Here is a 22,394-nt window from a genome sequence, read left to right on the forward strand (position 1 = left end):
ACTGGATGGTCAGAGAACAGTGTTACACTGTATTACTATGTATTTGTCTATTACAGTTACACTGGACGGTCAGAGAACAGCGTTACACTGTATTACTGTGTATTTGTCTATAACAGTTATACTGGATGGTCAGAGAACAGCGTTACACTGTTTTACTGTGTATTTGTCTATAACAGTTACACTGGATGGTCAGAGAACAGCGTTACACTGTATTACTATGTATTTGTCAATAGCAGTTACACTGGACGGTCAGAGAACAGCGTTACACTGTATTACTATGTATTTGTCTATAACAGTTACACTGGAAGGTCAGAGAACAGCATTACACTGTATTACTGTGTCTTTGTCTATAACAGTTACACTGGACGGTCAGAGAACAGCATTACACTGTATTGCTGTGTATTTGTCTACACCAGTTACACTGGATGGTCAGAGAACAGTGTTACACTGTATTACTGTGTATTTGTCTATAACAGTTACACTGGACGGTCAGAGAACAGCGGTACACTGTATTACTGTGTATTTGTCTATAACAGTTACACTGGACGGTCAGAGAACATCGGTACACTGTATTACTGTGTTTGTGTCTATAACAGTTACACCGGACGGTCGGAGACCAATGTTACACTATTATTATGTTTCTGTTGTTTGGATATTGATGTTTTGTACTTTAGCTGGCTACATGGGTTTAAGTTAATTAGATATTGATTATCAACTAACTGGTGATGTAAGTGTTTATTTCATGTTGGTTATCATTATGGGGTGTTTATTTAATGCTTTTGAACTGTAACAGATTATACAGACCTGGTGAAGATTAAGTTCCTGTTGGTTTATTGAAGTATAAAGTTTTAATGGGAATGGGTATTGACATTCTTGGTGTTATCATAGGATTTTTGTATTGTGAAGACATTTGTTTCTCATTCTGTTTGACAACATAAAAAATTGTCTTTTTGTATTTGTCAACACAGTAGAAAAATCTTCATATGATGCTCACCATAAAAGCTTGCTCAACCATTTGGTTGTGCTTTTTTCATAATTTAATGCATTGTTTTTAAAACTTTTACTTCATCATTAGTTTCACTCTAAAATTTGGGCACTCATTTTCCAATATTTCTCATAAAACATATTTTCTCTGTTTCTGTAAATATTGTATTGTCCGTTTAAAAAAACGACTCTTTTCCACTGCATAGAGCAAGTTTCTACTTAAGTAGTAACTTGGGTTTATTAAGTTATTGTTTACCTTCATACTTCCTTAACAGTCTTCTTTACTAAGTTATTAAGCATTTATTGATTGTCTGCGACTTCGACGGAATGTACATACATTACAAGTTTTACAAATGCTTATCCAAATAAATGTTATATAAAGATAACGATAATGAAATCTAAATATGTCAATGTATTGTTCATGAGATATGTATGTACATAATCTGCATTTGAATGTAGAAGACTGACCTTTGAACTTGGTTTACAGCCCCAGGAGGAGGAGAAGGCCCCTACTCCTGAGCCCGAAGAAGAGTATACAGAGGATGACCTGTCCCGCCTCCAGGGGGAAGTCTCCGCCCTTCAGCAGGTGTTTGACCAATCAGTCGTACAGAAACATAGTTTGGAGATGGAACTCAATTCCATGAATGAACGGCTCAAGGCTGCCACTGAAATGGTTGAGAGGTAAGAGAGATAACTACCATATTTATCCTGGGGATGAAAAATTATCTCTTGACTCGGAAGTGTGGGTTTATAACATGGACAATGAAATAGCATTTGTTGATATCTCTAATGAACTTAAACAGATATGGGTGGGCTTATCACCACGCATCAGGTTATTGCCAGATAATAGGGTTATTTGAAGCATTTTACCCAAAATGAGTCTTTTGTTCACAGCAAGGGAAGATAGCTGGATTCACTTGACATATAGTTTTCAATATATCTCAAAATAGAAAATATTTCTCCAGGATTAACTCTTTCAGGTATTAGCATTGCTGTTTGTTTATCTTTACAGCCTGAAGTCCCAGGAGCAGTCTTGGAGGAAACATGTGAAGGAGAATGACTGTAATGAATTGTTGCTAGGCAATTGCATGGCAGCAGCAGCTTTCCTAACTTACTGTGGTCCAGCTAACCTAGATACCAGGTACAGAAATCTGAATGTGTAAAAATAATTCTAGTCTTGAAGAATGCACAATTCAAAGTTGTGTCCTGTTGTAATTGTGATGGGGAAATTATCACAGCACCTTACAGTTTTTATAAATGAGCAAAAGTTGATTTCATTTGTCAATTCATCAAGTTTTGATTTTGATGCCACCATTACATTTGCTTACAGGAAAAGAATGGGAGAATTTTTCATGCAAGTCTGTGAACATCACAAGCTACCATTACCTAGAAGACGACTTTTCAGAAATCTGGAATTGGTCGAGTTCCTTAACAGACGAGTAAGCATTTCGTTCTTCTGATCCATAGAATGTAATGTTTCATAGATGACAATAATTTCAATTGATGTAAGTCAATAAATTAATATTCAAATAAAACTGTATTCACATATATTCCAAATTCTGTAATTTAGTCGGCTTAATTGCTACCTGGTGATTGTTGTTTTTTTCAATTTGAGTTCCCTTCCACTCAAACTATACCTAATGTTTTTTCACCTCTCATGCAGCTGGACATCATGAACCTGGAGATAGAAAGATTACCAATCACAAGTCTCATGCTGGAGAATGCCTGCTTCCTGATGCAGGAGGAGAGTACCACTGCCTGGCCTCTCATCTGTGACCCGACATCAAGGGTCATTGACTGGCTGCAGTTCTACAAACGGTCAAAGGGCCTCGTGTGTGTCAGATACAGTGTGAGTTTGTATAATCACATATCAGTTGGTTCAGTGATAGGTTTTAGAGTTTTAGAATAACTAAATGATGTTCCTTGACAGAAAATGTGACATGACTTTTTGTTTCTTTGTTTTGAAAATAACCCAAAACTAAAGATTGTGATAAAATATTTTTTCTGTACAGCATTTTCATGCTTACCATATCTCTGTTACACAGGAGATGCGTTCCCAGTTTGAGAACTGCCTGGCTGATGGCAGTCCTCTGCTGGTCACCGACTGTGATGTTATACAACTCTCCAAAGACAAGCGATTCAGAGACGCCATACAGAGGTGTAATCGCTTCATCAACGAGAAGAGCCGCTTCAAAATATTTGTGAGTATCATCAATAATATAAAAAAAGTGCTGATTAAATCATCCGTTCAATAAATTTTGACAAAACAACCCCTTCTCTATAAATAATTTTTCAGTATGTGTAATTTTACTTTCATGGTGATATTGACAAAATCTGAAAAAGTGGTAAAAATACAAAACAATTTTTCTATAATTTTTACCATGTCAATATCTATCCAAATATAAACAAACCTAGTGATTGACCTACCTTGTTTTCCCCCTTGTGAGTGACCTACCTTGTTTTCCCCCTAGGTTGAGGACCATGAGGTGGAGTGTGACCCCAAGTTCCGCCTGTACCTACACACTACATTGGAGCCCCACAACGTGCCATCACACCTGGCCGCCTACTGCTCCATCATGTTCTTCCAGCAGTCCCGACTCTGTATTGAGGAGGAGCTTCTCGACCGCTTCCTTGCCAAAGAGAAGAGTAGGCTGGAGGATGAACGAACTGCTCTCAGACAAGTATGTAAACTCAGATATAGAATAGATTCATAGTATAGATGAATTAAGGGTGGATTGGCCCAATCAGTTAAACCATTGTCCTTTTGTACAGAAGGCCTATTGGTCTCATTTTATGTTGACCATAGATGTGTTCAGGACATTACAAAAATTGTGCCTAAGATTTGGTTCAACATGTATAGGTCTCCGTCTGATAAGAGTACTTCAGAGCCAACAAAACTGAGCCAACTAAACTACAAACCATTTAAATAAGCTACAAACCTTAGTACAGTGTAATTGATCACTTTGGATCTGGCATGTTCAGTGATATATTAAAAGATTAGTGTTTGGAAAATATTCAAGAAACCATTGAAATAGACCATACAATTAATGGCCAATGAAGCAGACTTAGACGAACCTGTAGCTGCTGGAGAACTGTAACCTGACATCAATCTCTTGTTTGTGAAGGAGAAGAAGGAGAACATCGTATTGTTAGAGAAACTGGAGAAGCAGATGAAGGACAATCTCTCCAGCGATGTCCGTTTGATGAATGACCTCCAGGCCACCAAGAAACTCGCTGAACTAAAGAAACAGTATGACGAGACAGTGGAGAGGTAGGAATTCAATGTTTATAGAGAAATAGTACTTATGACGAGACTGTTGAGAGGTAGGAATTCAATGTTTATAGAGAAATAGTACTTATGACGAGACTGTTGAGAGGTAGGAATTCAATGTTTATAGAGAAATAGTACTTATGACGAGACTGTTGAGAGGTAGGAATTCAATGTTTATAGAGAAATAGTACTTATGACGAGACTGTTGAGAGGTAGGAATTCAATGTTTATAGAGAAATAGTACTTATGACGAGACTGTTGAGAGGTAGGAATTCAATGTTTATAGAGAAACCGTATGATGAGACAGTGGAGAGGTAGGAATTCAATGTTTATAAAGAAACAGTATGAGGAGACAGTGGAGAGGTAGGAATTCAATGTTTATAAAGAAACAGTATGAGGAGACAGTGAAGAGGTAGGAATTCAATGTTTATAGAGAAACAGGATGACGAGACAGCGGAGAGGTAGGAATTCAATGTTTATAGAGAAATAGTACTTATGACGAGACTGTTGAGAGGTAGGAATTCAATGTTTATAGAGAAACGGTACGTATGACGAGACAGTGGAGAGGTAGGAATTCAATGTTTATAGAGAAATAGTACTTATGACGAGACTGTTGAGAGGTAGGAATTCAATGTTTATAGAGAAATAGTACTTATGACGAGACTGTTGAGAGGTAGGAATTCAATGTTTATAGAGAAATAGTACTTATGACGAGACTGTTGAGAGGTAGGAATTCAATGTTTATAGAGAAACGGTACGTATGACGAGACAGTGGAGAGGTAGGAATTCAATGTTTATAGAGAAACATTATGACGAGACAGTGGAGAGGTAGGAATTCAATGTTTATAGAGAAACAGTATGACGAGACAGTGGATAGGTAGGAATTCAATGTTTATAGAATTTTATCATTTAGTACACTAATGCTGTATACTGGGAAATATTCCTACCATTTTAATTTTAAAATTAATCATTACATTGGTAAAAACATAATAAGCATAGTAATAAAATATGAAGGAGGAAATGAGCACCGGACAAAAAGGATTTAACTGGCATAAGCCGAAAGTTTCCCCGTATTTTGTACTCATATCATTTCATTACATCACAGATATAGGACCAATGATTCATGCAATGATTCATTATCAAAAAATCTGTTACAATGTGTTTACAGCCATAGCAGAGTGGAGTCTGCCGAAAACTCTATTCTAAAGAACCGTGAGTTACACCGCCCCATCGCCCAGCGAGCAGCTGTTTGCTTTGATGTGTGTCAGTATATGCGGGAGGTGAACAGATTGTACCAGATGTCTTACACACAGTTTCTGTCATTGTACGATACTGCCATCAGCCACTCAGATAGGTCAGTCAAAGCACACAGTTTCTGTCATTGTACGATACTGCCATCAGCCACTCAGACAGGGCAGTCAAAGCACACAGTTTCTGTCACTGTACGATACTGCCATCAGCCACTCAGATAGGTGAGTCAAAGCACACAGTTTCTGTCATTGTACGATCCTGCCATCAGCCACTCAGACAGGTGAGTCAAAGCACACAGTTTCTGTCATTGTACGATACTGCCATCAGTCACTCAGACAGGTCATTCAAAGCACACAGTTTCTGTCACTGTACGATACTGCCATCAGTCACTCAGACAGGTCAGTGAAAGCACACAGTTTCTGTCACTGTACGATACTGCCATCAGTCACTCAGACAGGTCATTCAAAGCACACAGTTTCTGTCACTGTACGATACTGCCATCAGCCACTCAGATCATGAACATCTTTAAAATTCCAACAAAATGAATTGATAACAAACAGTGTTATAATGCAGTTGTTTGGTATGTCTACAGAACGGTGCCCAAGGTTGTGATAGAGAAAGTCACCAGCAGTGCCTATACTACCACAGCCCGCGGACTACTGGAGCGGGACAGGAGCATCTTTGCTCTACTACTTGCCATAGAGGTAAGGCTACATTGTGGCGTTTCAAGGTTAATCACACTTAACATAAAATTAATTTAACACTTGTCAGTCTTATAACACCCATTAGTATAGAAAACCTTGAACCTTATTCATCAGTGAAACAGAAACTGATTTTCATAATTATTCATAACGTAGTATAATTTCCATAGGGGACTAAGATGGATAGCAATATTAATTGTTGAATTCATTACCCAGGTTGAAGATTCGTTAAAGAAAATTGGCCGTGGCGAGCGTGAGTTCCTCATCTCTCCTAACTACAGTATGGTGGTGATGACAACCTTAGGGTTGGGTCAGTCACCAGATAGCAAGATTGTACAGGCCAAAAAGCCTTTTGATTGGATGACAGAGGAACAGTTCCACAACCTGCAGATCCTAGCCATGTACTTTGAGTGGTTCCAGGAAATGTTTGATCGCATGCCGAAGGACGGCAGAGAGACCCAGTGGCGTACTCTGTGTGAGAGTGACCTCCCAGAAAATGTAGCCCTGCCAGACAAGATGGATGACCATTACGAACAGATGCAGCGTCTATGTGTGATTCGGGCAGTGAGGAGTGACCGTCTCATGCAGGCCTCTACAAATTTTATCACCAATGTGCTTGGGAAGAGGTCAGTTAATGTACTCGAATGTTAACCTACTAACAGGTATCTTTTTGTAAAGGAATTTATTTGACATTGAAGCTGTTAGAAATGCCAGCTTCAATAAAGGATGTACTTCAAAGAAAAGTTTAAAAGATTATATGATTTTCAAAAAGCAGACAGGTTATACTGAAGGTAATTTGTTACATACTTTAACATACCCTTATTAAAAAGGAATTACATGTATGATTGTTACACAAAATATATATTTTTGGAAAGTTTATTGTAATATGCTTGACACTTACCTTCAGTTACACACACCTCCCTAAAGACTGTGAGTCCTGGTAAGCCCGTGTGGAGATGTGTCTCGCAGACTGTCTAGTGTTTCATGTGGTAGAAACAAGCTATAACAACAATCATCTTGAAACATTTAAACAATAGCCAAATTGCATTGTAATATACTGGCTATAAACATACTTCTTGCTAAATTGTATTTTGACTTTGATGTCAGCAATCTTTCAAAGTTTCAAGATTTTTGTACAAAAAGCTAGATTCCATTGTTCATAGTTTGTGTAACATTGTAACTCTGTCTGCAAATTGTTAAACTGTTTTATTGGATTTCAGCAGACTAACATTGTCAGTAAATATAACAGTATTCATCGTGAGTGGACTAGTGACCTTACTATTGTAGAGATACGGTTCTAATCATAGAAGTCCATAACACAGTATCTACTAATAATGCAGCAAAGAGATTAATTTTAACAGATAAATGTACATTTACATTATTTTGTCCAGGTTTTAATCTGCTAGTATAAATTGCTTCTACAGATATGATACATGTATCAGAAATTGATACCATAACAAGCATTTTGTGTGACAGTGAGGATTACAAGCTAACTATGCGAGAGCCAGGGTTTGGTTTCGTGTTGGTTTATAGGATGTTCTGCTGTGTGGATTACTTGTGTGTCATTCAATAGATTTGTTGTTTATTTTTCAGTGACTATTGTATAGCTGTTATTTTTAGTAGTGTTTAGTAGCTGTTAGAGCCACACATGACCACCTACATTTATATGACTATTTAACTGTTAAATCTACACCACCTACATTTATATGACTATTTAACTGTTAAATCTACACCACCTACATGTATTTGACTATTTAACTGTTAAATCTACACCACCTACATGTTTATGACTATTTAACTGTTAAATCTACACCATCTATATGTATATGACTATTTAACTGTTAAATCTACCCCACCTACATTTATATGACTATTTAACTGTTAAAACTACACCACCTACATGTATTTGACTATTTAACTGTTAAATCCACACCACCTACATGTATATGGCTATTTAACTGTTAAATCTACACCACCTACATGTTTATGACTATTTAACTGTTAAATCTACACCATCTATATGTATATGACTATTTAACTGTTAAATCCTCACCACCTACATGTATATGACTATTTAACTGTTAAATCCACACCACCTACATGACACTTTATGACTTTTTAACTGTTAAATCTACACAAGAATGATTAACTTTGAATCTGATTTAAATAACTGTAATTTGAAGTATGTATGTTTCCTATTCCTTTACTGCCAAACCCCTCTATTTTTCCCACTATGATGGACTAGATGTTGATCTATTTCCCTACCCACCCTCTGTGATGGACTAGATATTGATCTATGTCCCTACACACCATCTGTGATGGACTAGATATTGATCTATTTCCCTACATACCCTCTGTGATGAACTAGATATTGACCTTTGTCCCTACATACCCTCTGTGATGGACTAGATATTGATATATGTCCCTACATACCCTCCGTGATTAACTAGATATTGATCTTAGTCCCTACATACCCTCTGTGATGGACTAGATATTGACCTTTGTCCCTACACACCCTCTGTGATGAACTAGATATTGATCTATGTCCCTACATACCATCTGTGATGGACTAGATATTGATCTTTGTCCGTACATGCCCTCTGTGATGAACTAGATATTGATCTTTGACCCTACACACCCACTGTGATGGACTAGATATTGATCTATGTCCCTACATACACTCTGTGATGGACTAGATATTGATCTTTGTCCGTACATGCCCTCTGTGATGAACTAGATATTGATCTTTGTCCGTACAGACCACCGGTGAGGGACTAGATATTGATCTTTGTCCCTACATACCGTCTGTGATGGACTAGATATTGATCTTTGTCCCTACATACCCTCTGTGATGAACTAGATATTGATCTTTGTCCCTACACACCCACTGTGATGGACTAGATATTGATCTATGTCCCTACACACCATCTGTGATGGACTAGATATTGATCTATGTCCCTACATACCTTCTGTGATGGACTAGATATTGATCTTTGTCCCTACATACCCTCTGTGTTGAACTAGATATTGATCTTTGTCCCTACATATCCTCTGTGATGAACTAGATATTGATCTTTGACCTACACACCCTCTGTGATGGACTAGATATTGATCTTTCTCCCTACATACCCTCTCTGATGAACTAGATATGGATCTTTGTCCCTACCCACCCTCTGTGATGGGCTAGATATTGATCTATTTCCCTACATACCCTCTCTGATGAACTAGATATGGATCTTTGTCCCTACGCACCCTCTGTGATGGGCTAGATATTGATCTATGTACCTACATACCCTCTGAGATGGACTAGATATTGATATATGTCCCTACATACCTTCTTTGATGGACTAGATATTGACTTTTGTCCCTACATACCCTATGTGATGAACTAGATATTAATCTTTGTCCCTACACCCCCTCTGTGAGGAACTAGATATTGACCTTTGTCCCTACATATCCTCTGTGATGAACTAGGTATTGATCTTTGTCCATACATATCCTCTGTGATGAACTAGAAATTGATCTTTGTCCCCACATACCCTCTGTGCTGAAATAGATTTTCATCTATATCCCTACACACCCTCTGTGAGCAACTAGATATTGATCCTTGTCCCTACATATCCTCTGTGATGAACTAGAAATTGATCTTTGTCCCTACACACCATCTGTGATGGACTAGACATTGATATATGTCCCTACATACCATCTGTGCTGAACTAGATTTTGATCTATATCCCTACACACCCTCTGTGAGGAACTAGATATTGACCTTTGTCCCTACATATCCTCTGTGATGAACTAGGTATTGATCTTTGTCCCCACATACCCTCTGTGAGGAATTAGATATTGATCTTTGGCCTACACACCCTCCGGGATGGACTAGATATTAATCTTTGTCCCTACATCCCCTCTGTGATTAACTAGATATTGATCTTAGTCCCCACATACCCTCTGTGCTGAAATAGATTTTCATCTATGTCCCTACATTCCCTCTGTGATGGACTGGATATTGATCTTTGTCGTTACACACCCTCTGTGAGGAATTAGATATTGATCTTTCTCCCTACATACCCTCTGAGATGGACTAGATATTGACTTTTGTCCCTACATACCCTATGTGATGAACTAGATATTAATCTTTGTCCCTACATTACTAGCTACTATGGAGACATTGGCATAGCCCTGACCAGCATGCTGCGACAGAGCACGTACCCTCTGTGATGGACGAGATATTGATATATGTCCCTACATACCTTCTGTGATGGACTAGATATTAATCTTTGTCCCTACACGCCCTCTGTGAGGAACTAGATATTGATCTTTCTCCCTACATACCCTCTCTGATGAACTAGATATTAATCTTTGTCCCTACATACCCTATGTGATGAACTAGATTTTCATCTATATCCCTACACACCCTCTGTGGGGAACTAGATATTGATATTTGTCCCTACATACCCTATGTGATGAACTAGATATTAATCTTTGTCCCTACATCCCCTCTGTGATTAACTAGATATTGATCTATTTCCCTACATACCCTCTGTGATCGACTAGATATTGATCTATGTACCTACATACCCTCTGTGGTGAACTAGATATTGATCCTTGTCCCTACATATCCTCTGTGATGAACTAGCTATTGATCTTTGTCCCTGCATACCCTCTGTGATCGACTAGATATTGATCTATTTCCCTACATACCCTCTGTGCTGAAATAGATTTTCATCTATATCCCTACACACCCTCTGTGGGGAACTAGATATTGACCTTTGTCCCTACATACCCTCTGTGATGAACTAGATATTGATCTTTGTCCCTACATTACTAGGTACTATGGAGACATTGGCATAGACCTGACCAGCATGCTGCGACAGAGCACGCCTACCATCCCTCTGATCCTGCTGTACTCGGTGGAGGTGGAACATGTCACCAAACTGTTCCATGACTTCTCCAACAGGAAGCAAGCCAAGACCCTGTCCCTCACCATCAACGATGACACGTCTGCCATAGAGAGGACTGCCAAGCGTCTCATCCATAAGGGCATGCAGGAGGTATGTTGTGTGCGAGATATTGTTCACTATCCAATGCCAGCTGTCCCTTCTGACAGTTCTGGTTAAAGTAGATTTAAGATGATTTTATTATTCTTTATTTAGTATCATGATATTTAATTTAATCTACTGTTTGAAAAATAAATGACCTTTTAGAATTTGAAACTTTTCTATAATGTAACTTGATGTCCGTTTTAGATAATTCTAATTTCTTGTGAAATATCTTTCTGTTGCTTTGTCACCATCTCTATATGAAAACTCTACCTGTTTTTACCTACCAGGGAATGTGGGTACTTCTTCATAATGCTCATAACTCCCCACATCTGATGAACAACCTGGAGGCAATCTTGTTGGAGGAGACCAACCCCGATTCAACCTTCCGTCTCTGGATCACATCCAAGGTGGACACTACTGCCTTACCTCTCCGACTGCTGCAGAACTCCATCAAGGCCGTCATAGACACACCCAAGGTCAGTATTACAAGGTCAAACATACACCTAAGGTTGGTACGCACACTCAAGGTCATACATACACCTAAGGTTGGTACACACACTCAAGGTCAGTATTACAAGGTCAAACATACACCAAAGGTTGGTACACACATTCAACATCAGTATAACAAGGTCAAACATACATGGAAGGTTGGTACACACACTCAAGGTCAGTATTACAAGGTCATTCATACACCTAAGGTTGGTACACACACTCAAGGTCAGTATTACAAGGTCAAACATACACCAAAGGTTGGTACACACACTCAAGGTCAGGTATTGCAAAGTCATAGCTATACTCAAGGTCAGCACACCAAGTTCATATACCTGTCTTGAATGAAGTAAGGTTAAAAATACACCCAAGGTCAGTATTACAAGGTCATATGTACACACACCCGAGGTCAGTTTTACAAGGTCATAAATATAATCAGGGTAATATATCACCTGAAGGTCACTTGTATAGCAAGGTCATGAAAAATGCAAACTCATAGGGAAAACAGGGTCATTGGTCAGACTACCCATGGTCAGCTCATTGAGAGTTTAGCCAGTGAAGATTACAGCAACCTGAATATATTTGCTCTTCAGTGGATACACAGAAATCTAAGATTATGGTAGAATAATTCCATTTTGTAGGTGATGAAAGACAGCCTGATTCGGTCGTTCTCATCGTTTGAGTCAGATATCCTGAAGCAGTCGTCGCGGCCAGAGTGGCCACTCATGTTACACAACCTGTCTTACCTCCACGCAGCTCTACAGCTAAGGGCACGGTACGGACAGGGTGGCTGGAACAACGGCCAAGACTTCCTCAACATAGGCATCAACGAAATACAGGTAAAGCTCAGAATATAGACCTCAACACAATAAACAATAGGCATCAACAAAATACAGGTAAAGCTCAAAATTTAGACCTCAACACAATAAACAAAAGGTGTCAATGAAAATGAGTAACAATGAATCAACCAAATACAGAATGTAAATAAATGCTTTTATCAAAAGGAATATATTTCAAGAAGTAATAGCCAGTGCCATACTAAAATACAAGTTTATGAAAATACAAGTTTATGAATAAGTAAAATGAGCTCCATGTTTTCATATAGTGCAGAGGAAGAATTGTTAAAGAATGGTAGGAAATCTCAACTACCTATATAACATAACACACATTTACTAACAAATGATATTGACTATATTTAAAAAAAATGTTCAGATGTCATCGACATGATAATGCCTTGTACATTACTTTAGTATGTCCAGTGAGTAAAGCATTGTCTAAAATATCTCTCTCGTCGGTGTCAGAATGATTTGTTAGTTGAATGTTTTGAATTGGACCACCTTGTGATAGTATGTATAACCAGGTACTAACATTGTACTGTATGTTGCCAGGAAGCCCTCAGCTTCATGATCACAGAGTTCAAGGAACCTCTGACATGTGTGGCACCTGACGGATCTCAGACACCTCGGTCTACTTCCTGGACAGGAATACGATACATGTTCTCCGAGGTAAGTCATCTTGCTTATGTCCAGTGGGTAAAACAGAGCTTTACACTTTCATGAAGGATCCCAGACCCTCTCAATCACAAACTCAAGTATTCATAAGTAGAACCGACAGACATAGATTTCTAAATAGAGTACATGTGAAATTGATTTACAGTAGACTGACATAACAAGGTTAGACTGAGGTAGCCGAGTCTGTATTTACCGCTGTGTTTGTTACAGATTATCTACGGGAGCTACATCACCGATGACTACGACAGAAACAGTATGAGTTCTGTGGTAGACTACTGGATCTCGCCCAATGCCATAAAGAAAGATTTTGATGTGGCAAAGTGTAAGTCTCTCATCACTGAGGATTATAAACAATGTTTGAATGATGAAATTTTGGTTTTATCAGAATCAACTTTTTGTCCCAGTTTATGAATTTACAGTATACTTGTTTAAAATAAAACAGTCCTCGGACCTTAAAGTTAACATATGAAATATATTTCGAGCTTGTGTGAAAACTGACCTTTAGTATGATACTGTTAGATTCTGTATGTATGGTATGCCGTTGTCTTCACAGTGAAGTACCGCCATCCTCCTGGCTTCTTCAACACAAACCCACGCCTCAACAACCTGATCCAGGCACTGGATGGCATCAACAACCACTTCCTCGATGTACCAGAGGGCTGCCACCTACACCATAGCAACATAGAGGTCAGTCTCTGGTCATGGTCACAAGGCTAGGTCACATGCATCACAAACCTATCTACAGTGACCACTAATGAATCATGGTTGTGTGAAATTTTGGGCTATGACCTATATACTTTATGAGAGGGAATATAATGGTTCAGTATTAGAGATGTGGTCACTGTAAGATTTAACACCAGCTTGTATACTCGGTGGTTATTGTATAATTGTACTCACAATATCACATCAACACAGTCATATATACTATGTATCAGATCGACACTGTTGTTGTGTTTGGCACCGTATGGATTACTTTGAATGTGTATGATCACCTCTGATCCACACAGACATTTACTCTCATGTTTCATTTTGCTTGCTTTGTATTTTATATATCAGTAAAGGAAACTTAGTTGTTATTCACGAAAGAATATCTCTTCACTTTGTGGATTTCAGAATCAGCACCAAATTCAAATGTTGCAACGAGATATATTGGCTCCTGACAACAACATGGTCATTGTTTCTTGTTAATTATGTTCCAGTGTTCACCGTTACTTTTTTTGTTGTTATCGCCACCAAACATACCTAGACACATCATATACACCAGCCCATCACACCTAGACAGTCCTATACACCACCCCATTACACCTAGACACAGCCCTATACACCACCCCATCACCCCTAGACAGTCATATACACCACCTCATCACACCTAGACAGTCATATACACCACCCCATCACACCTAGACACAGCCCTATACACCACCCCATCACCCCTAGACAGTCCTATACACCAGCCCATCACACCTAGATAGCCCTATACACCAGCCCATCACATCTAGATAGCCCTATACACCACCCCATTACACCTAGCTAGCCCTATACACCACCCCATTACACCTAGACACAGTCCTATACACCACCCCATCACACCTAAACAGCCCTATACACCACCCCATTACACCTAGACACAGTCCTATACAACAACCCATTACACCTAGATAGCCCTATACAACACCCAATCACACCTATACAGTCCTATACACCACCCCATTACACCTAGACACAGCCCTATACACCACCCCATCACCCCTGGAGTCCTATACACCACCCCATCACACCTAGACAGTCCTATACGCCACCCCATCACACCTAGACAGTCCTATACACCCCCCCATTACACCTAGACACAGTCCTATACACCACCCCATCACACCTAAACAGCCCTATACACCACCCCATTACACCTAGACAGTTCTATACACCACCCCATTACACCTAGACAGTCCTATACACCCCCCCATCCCACCTAGACACAGCCCTATACACCACCCCATCACCCCTGGAGTCCTATACACCACCCCATCACACCTAGACAGCCCTATACACCACCCCATTACACCTAGAGAGTCCTATACACCACCCCATCACACCTAGACAGCCCTATACACCCCCCCATTACACCTAGACAGTCCTATACACCACCCCATTACACCTAGACACAGCCCTATACACCACCCCATCACACCTAGACAGTCATATACACCCCCTCATCACACCTAGACAGTCCTATACACCACCCCATCACCCCTAGACACAGCCCTATACACCACCCCATCACACCTGGAGTACTATACACCACCCCATCACACCTAGACAGTCCTATACGCCACCCCATCACACCTAGACAGTCCTATACACCCCCCCATCACACCTAGACACAGCCCTATACACCACCCCATCACACCTGGAGTCCTATACACCACCCCATCACACCTAGACAGTCCTATACGCCACCCCATCACACCTAGACAGTCCTATACACCACCCCATTACACCTAGACACAGCCCTATACACCACCCCATCACACCTAGACAGTCATATACACCACCTCATCACACCTAGACAGTCCTATACACCACCCCATCACACCTAGACACAGCCCTATACCCCACCCCATCACCCCTGGAGTCCTATACACCACCCCATCACACCTAGACAGTCCTATACAACACCCCATCATACCTAGATAGCCCTATACAGTACCCCATCACACCTAAGACAGTCCTATACACCACACCATCACACCTAGACAGTCGTATGCTAATACAACTGGGACAATTACATAGTGAGAATTGTCAATTGTCATAGTTAATATTTTTTGGGACATAGGGAGAGCTTCAGAAAAAGAGACGGGTTGGGGATAAGGGAGAGCTTCAGAAAAAGAGACGGGTTGGGGATAAGGGAGAGGTTCAGAAAAAGAGACAGGTTGGGGATGGGGGAGAGCAGTAGAATGAACGTTTGCATGAATCTACTAGTGCATGTTTTATCTCATTTTCCTGTCGGCTGTTTTACAAGTGATCACTCACAGCATGATACTTCACCAACTCTACCATTATCTACAAAGGCACCTTGTTTGTCATTTTCTCCAGATTAATTCTGTTTGGAAAATGATTTCCTTGAAAAACTGGTAAAATTAACAAGGTTGCACAGTAAGGTTGTTGTATAGTTGTACACCTGTGGAAAGTGTTAAAATTACTTTCATTCAAAAGGTTCAAGGGAAACAACTCAGACATAACAGCTTTGTTTACTGGGTAACTTCGGTTCTTATATTCAAAACCATTTTAGACCTATCAAGAATCTTTCCCTAAATTGCTACAACTATATATGACAACAGGCTTATTATTGTTTTCACATTTTTGTATCCACTTTATGCACGATTTGTTGTATATTCACCGTGACTGACCCTGTGTTTATTTTGTTTCTGCATGCTTAACCAGGATGATCAGAATCTGGTAGGAACCTCTGTGTAATGTTTGACTAATGGCTGACCAGTGTGTTAACTTGTGTAGAGCTGTACTAGAGCTGATTATAGCATTATAAATGTTCTGTACTGTGTGAAGTTATAACCAACTTCTCCATTCTGGACGGTTAATGTCTATAACAGTAGATTTTTATGTAATGTAGATAAACAACCCTTGTCCTAAGTAGTCTGTGAGATATACAGGACACTCAGTAGTGTTCAAAGCCTTGCATGCTTGGATATCAAGATTTTTTTTGGTCAATGTTGGGAGTTATGACTGTTCTTTTAAAATATATATATTCTAAACATAGAAGTAATTTCAAATGCATTCATTTCGATGAGTGTAAAATATGTATAAGAGTTGTTAAAAGAAACAAATAATTTCTACTTGGTAATTATAGCAATTCATTCCTGTATCACTCCCCTCAAAAATAAGGGTTAATCAATGAAATGTTGGGCATGGCATTGAAACCCTTACCTTATCTAAAACAAATTGTGTAAATTTCTCCCGAGACCTGCATGTTAATTAACATGGTTCTGTGTTATGTCTGCATTTTTTTAACATAACTACATAACACATAATAAAAGGTAAGCCACTCCTTAATTGGTACAATACATGTACAAAAGATTTTANATGCTGTTTGTGTAGTTCTTTTCTAACCCTGTTATCTATTTTGACATTAACACTATAATATTTAATGTAGGTAACAGGCATATAGATAAACTGAATTAAACCTAGAATGGTGTTTTAACAGCTGTGTTCTGCTCTAAAGGAACCATCTACTGACACAACGCTGACATTTGTGTTACTGTTTATCCCCGACGTCTGCTCAAGTTGGATAAGTTGGTGAACATGTTATCAAATACAATATTTTTTGGCTCAAACACAACTTATGATATGATTTGATGTCCTATTAATGGTGATTTACAATTCATTGTATAATTATGTATTCATGACACTTAATTAGAATTATACAAGCCACCAAACGAACATTTGCTTTTTTCTTCATAATTTTTATTGCCATTACTTCTATATATTTGCATTTAGATAATTTTGTACATATCTGATAGATAAGAGATTATAACAGATATTACTTTATTACAGTATACATGTGTAACAATGATATGTCATCCCGTTACAGACACTACTGGGTGATGAGCAGTATGTTTTTACCCGTCTAAACAAAGTGTTTGATGCCATGCCCTCCACAGAAACACTGTCACACAAACTTTTCCCCAAACCACCAACTCCATTCCATGGTAAGTAAACTTCAAATATCATGCCTTCGCCATAACTTTGTCCGGTTTTAAATTCTAAATCTACCCTTCTATGTTTGAGACTTAATATATATGTTTAGACATCCCCATACAATTGAAGTTTTCTAAATCTTCATCCCCATGTTTGGAATGCATAGGTGTCAATCACCCCTGATTGCGACTAGTTGACCTTGGGCTGTTCGTAATCATCGTTAAACAAATTAAGAATTAAATTAACCCCTGATTGTGTGGGGTAGTGACCAGAAATCAGTAAAAAATTAGCCAAAACCTTGATTTGGTACATCCCCCGACATTGGGGTCAGTTTAACCCCGGATTTTGGAAGCTACCCCTCATGAAACCCTACAAAGATTTCTGAATCACGGGGGGGGGGGGACATCTTCCATTTACTGGAACTCTTCATCAAATCATCAATTAACCTCATATTGATCAGTATTTGTTTAAAAAAACAATGAGAATTTGAGAAAGAAGTTAAGCAGTTAAATGTGCTTCATCTGTATATAAATGAGAACAACTCTCCCCGTTACATTGAATGATACTGTCTCATCCGTCCTGTTTCTCTAGGTCCAGCCAAGGCAGAGATCAGTAAGTACAGTAACAACCCGGCCGTGTTTACCCAGGGCACCTTCGCCACTGCCACGTACTCTGTCCTCAAGCGTACCAAGGAGATTGAGCTGTGGGAGGTCTGTCACACTCTCCTCACCAAGATGCCCAAATCCTACAACAGGGTAGGTCTTAAATTTAAAGTTGCATTTACATAATTTTGATTAAAATTCAATTCTGGATTACTATGTGTTTTGAAGGTTAAGAATTTTGTTGATATCCAATTTTTTAAGATGAACAAACATAAATTTTACAGATTTAAGCAATTTTCACCAGATATAGGTATGCGAAAATGGTTTAATTTGTATCTACTACTTGTACAGTAACTTGGATTATCTGAAAAATGCTCACATATTGTAATATGTATTGAAAATAATAATGCTTATTTTTTAATGTCGTATATGAAATTGACTTGTAACTACACAAAGTAGATTTTATTGTTGAATATCCTTGGCTACTTTGAAGTAATTGATTTATAATGTTTTATCTTTATAGGATTTCCTATTGGACCGTGTGAGGAAGATGGCTGACTTTCCATCCTTCAACACCTTCATCATGAAGGAATTTGATCAGATGATCCTCCTCATTACTGAGATCAGGACAACACTACAGGTACTTACATGTAGCTCCACCCTGCTCCACTTAATGGATCTGAAATCACTCCTCTCAAATAGGTGTATCTGAAATCACCCCTCTCAAATAGGTGTATCTGAAATCACCCATCTCAAATAGGTGTATCTGAAATCACCCACTTGAAACTGATGTATCTGTATTCAAAGTTGATTATAAAATTTGGACATGGAAGCCATTGAAAAGAGATACAGTTTTACCAGGTATAGTTCTTGGTCAAAATTAATTACAAAACATGTCATTCTCAGAAAATATATCAAAATCAAGTGGTATGCAAGATGATTTTCTGTACTCTTATTGAATCAAAGTTAAAAGAATGTTTTGAAGATTTATGACGTTCTCTTGACCTATTCATGTAGCAATTGCTGTTCGTTTACTTTCTACCAGACCATTAAGAATGCATGCGAGACAAACGTTCTGGGGGACATGATGTCTGACCACATCCTGTCTGCGGCTGATGATCTGTTCTATGGCCGTACGCCTCAGACCTGGTGCCGTATGGCCGGCAGCTCAGCTCCTCCCATGAATTTCGCGGTTGGCAACTGGTTTAATGATCTTGGCAACAGATGTCTACATTTTGAAAGAATACTCAGTCAGGTAAGTTACAACATAACACATAAATTTCTCCATTTAAACCCTTTACAGTGTAAGATGAATAATTCATGAAGTTGCAGTTTGAAACTTTCTTGGACCATAACCAAAACTAAATAGCATTGTACATTAACTCACCTGCGGAGGAGTATGTGTAGGTGTCAGTTTTAGACTTGATTACCTGGTATATGTAGGTGTTGGTTTAAGACTTTTATGACCTGTATTTCCTGTTCCAGGGACGAGACAAGATGCCCTGCTACTGGTTGGGAGCCTTTTTCAACCCACGTGGACTCCTTGCCCTACTTAAACAGGACTACATCCGGCACTACTGCGGGGACCGGTCCGGAAACTTTGAACAGTTTGTGTTCCAGACAGAGGTCACCACTAGGGATAAGGAACATGTATGTATAACCCTTGTTGAAGATACTATATACCTTCAATTAAATCTATTTATAGAAAAAGACTACCTTATCAAATCTTAATAAGGGGTCATTGGTCCTTCAAAATCATCTAGGTTGTCCATAGAAACCAACTTTGAGATAAACCTGTCTATAGGAACTATCTTCATAATCTTAAATCATGAGCCCCCGAATTTACTTGGAACGTAATGTTTACAATATGAGTCTTTGGAATAATAAACCTTTTAATAGTAATATTGACCACTATAGAAATAATTGAACTTTTTCATTAGGATCACCCTTCCAATTTGGAAAACTTTATACCGACTACCAATCATATAACATATTTTACCTTTGTTCTTAACAGTTGCGAGACCCTCCTCCAGAAGGGATGTTTGTGTACGGCATCCACATGTGGGGCTGTGCTTGGGAGAAGACCACAATGGAGCTCCAGGACACGCCTCCAAGGAGTGGCTTCTCCAGTTTGCCTGTCGTCCATGTCAACTGTTACCCCATCAATGAGAAGCCCCTCCTCCAGGACCCTGTCAAGGCTGCTGAGGTGTACCAGTGTCCAGTCTATGCCTCACGTCTCAGCAAGCGTGAACCCATCATGGAGATGGACTTTAAACGGGAGGGTTACCCTGCTACACGCTGGGCTCTAAGGGGACTGTCCTGTACCATCAGGAATTACTGAAGGAGCCTAGATGTGTTTTCATGTCACAGTATTTAGGATTCAAACGTTGGTTGTTTCCCCAATATTAAGTTTCTACCAGAGCATGCTGGCCCCTCCATTGGGAGTTCAAGGTTTCAAAATGAAAACAATCGGTACATGTATAAGGAAACTTAAATGCCGTTGTAATATATTCAGGGCATTGTAAATCTTAAGTGTTAAAATTGTGATCCATCGTCTCAAGGACCATTTTACTGAATTGGAAATGATGAACAATCCTTGTTTAAGAATATATTTTCACTACTTGACCACTTAAGGTAGTGTTATGTTGCAGAATACATAAATCTAGTTAATCTGCTTTATACATATGACCAAAACTATGTCGTTTGTGTTAGTTTTTGTATATCCAAAGTTCACCTTATTTCTTTAGCCAAAGTTCAGTTTGTTGGTAAGGAAGATTTGTGGTAGGAACCCGTTGTAGAAAATGTTGTCAAAACAGTTAGATCCTTGTCTTCACCCCAGTTTTTATATATATATATATTAGTTTTGCAGAGTTGCCAAATAAATTGGATCAGAGCTTGTATAACCCACGGTACATGGAGGTGCCTTACAGCAGAAAGTGTCAAATCTTCATCTTGTGCATACAATGTGCAAGTCTGTGATATGTGTACATATAATTAAATATAGAAGGTCCAGATTTTTGTATAGAAACTTAAGAAGTGAGAGTGCTCTCATTACATTCATTTGTTCAAATTATCGTGTTTCCACAAATATTTATTAGCACTTTCGTTGTGTGTTTATTGAAAACAATCAGTATTCTGTTACAGCAATACCCATGTATATAAGAGTGACCTATATGACATTCCATCCTTCACTATGGTATTAATATCATTCCCTTCCATACTCCATATTTATTCATTCCCTTTGTGTAGAATTATGTATAAATATTGATTTGAATGTCAAAGGTTGTATTTATATATTTATGTTTCAATACATTCCAGTGGATTAATTTTATCAAAAGAGAAGATGGAATGCTGCGGTACCTTGAAAATTGTTTCCAATGTCTATTATGTATTATGCAAACTTTCAACTTCTGAAGCGTAATGAATGTACTGTTTATATAGGGTTGATGTTGTTTTGTATTAGAAACGGTATTGTTATATATATAATAATTATGATGGCATACTGCTGATAAACATTGCCCTAGACATGAATCTTGGTCTGTCCTGTATATGCGTTGTCACTTGACATAATTTTTAGATTACGTTTTATCACTGTTGAAATAAGATGTATGAAGACATTACAATTTGTCCTATATATTTACTGCTGAGGACTGTATTTTTGTACAGTTTTAATGTTTGTCCGTCCTAATTGTTTAAAATGTTTTTCTATTATTGGAGACTTTTGAAGTATTTTATATATTTCAACCAAACAATAAACTTGTTGTATTGTTGATAAAATATACTCTTTTTTTGTTCAACTCTTTCAGTTTTTAGTTATCAAATTATTTATT

At 38.6% G+C, this 22,394-nt stretch overlaps 1 protein-coding gene across 2 annotated transcripts in view; it reads left to right on the forward strand.

The window, feature by feature from the left end:
• The window catches only part of LOC110467327 (dynein gamma chain, flagellar outer arm-like), an 88,229-nt gene extending 65,908 nt beyond the window's left edge, over positions 1-22,321 (forward strand). The window contains exons 78-101 of one of the 2 annotated variants that reach the window (XM_021524428.1): positions 1,472-1,665; positions 1,997-2,125; positions 2,315-2,423; positions 2,648-2,833; positions 3,030-3,185; positions 3,456-3,665; positions 4,110-4,255; positions 5,424-5,609; positions 6,099-6,210; positions 6,424-6,833; positions 7,115-7,147; positions 11,039-11,261; positions 11,540-11,728; positions 12,383-12,580; positions 13,130-13,246; positions 13,463-13,574; positions 13,806-13,939; positions 14,366-14,422; positions 17,856-17,973; positions 18,554-18,717; positions 19,088-19,204; positions 19,610-19,819; positions 20,050-20,214; positions 20,579-22,321. In XM_021524428.1, the coding sequence (XP_021380103.1) occupies positions 1,472-1,665; positions 1,997-2,125; positions 2,315-2,423; positions 2,648-2,833; positions 3,030-3,185; positions 3,456-3,665; positions 4,110-4,255; positions 5,424-5,609; positions 6,099-6,210; positions 6,424-6,833; positions 7,115-7,147; positions 11,039-11,261; positions 11,540-11,728; positions 12,383-12,580; positions 13,130-13,246; positions 13,463-13,574; positions 13,806-13,939; positions 14,366-14,422; positions 17,856-17,973; positions 18,554-18,717; positions 19,088-19,204; positions 19,610-19,819; positions 20,050-20,214; positions 20,579-20,905 (4,002 nt within the window). In that variant the 3' untranslated portion in view covers positions 20,906-22,321. The remainder of the gene's footprint in view (positions 1-1,471; positions 1,666-1,996; positions 2,126-2,314; positions 2,424-2,647; positions 2,834-3,029; positions 3,186-3,455; positions 3,666-4,109; positions 4,256-5,423; positions 5,610-6,098; positions 6,211-6,423; positions 6,834-7,114; positions 7,148-11,038; positions 11,262-11,539; positions 11,729-12,382; positions 12,581-13,129; positions 13,247-13,462; positions 13,575-13,805; positions 13,940-14,365; positions 14,423-17,855; positions 17,974-18,553; positions 18,718-19,087; positions 19,205-19,609; positions 19,820-20,049; positions 20,215-20,578) is intronic. The other variant, XM_021524429.1, reaches the window with a different exon arrangement.
• The last annotated feature ends 73 nt before the right edge of the window (positions 22,322-22,394 follow it).

Source organism: Mizuhopecten yessoensis, unplaced genomic scaffold (assembly GCF_002113885.1).
Source record: "Mizuhopecten yessoensis strain PY_sf001 unplaced genomic scaffold, ASM211388v2 scaffold11169, whole genome shotgun sequence".
Taxonomy (NCBI): domain Eukaryota; kingdom Metazoa; phylum Mollusca; class Bivalvia; order Pectinida; family Pectinidae; genus Mizuhopecten; species Mizuhopecten yessoensis.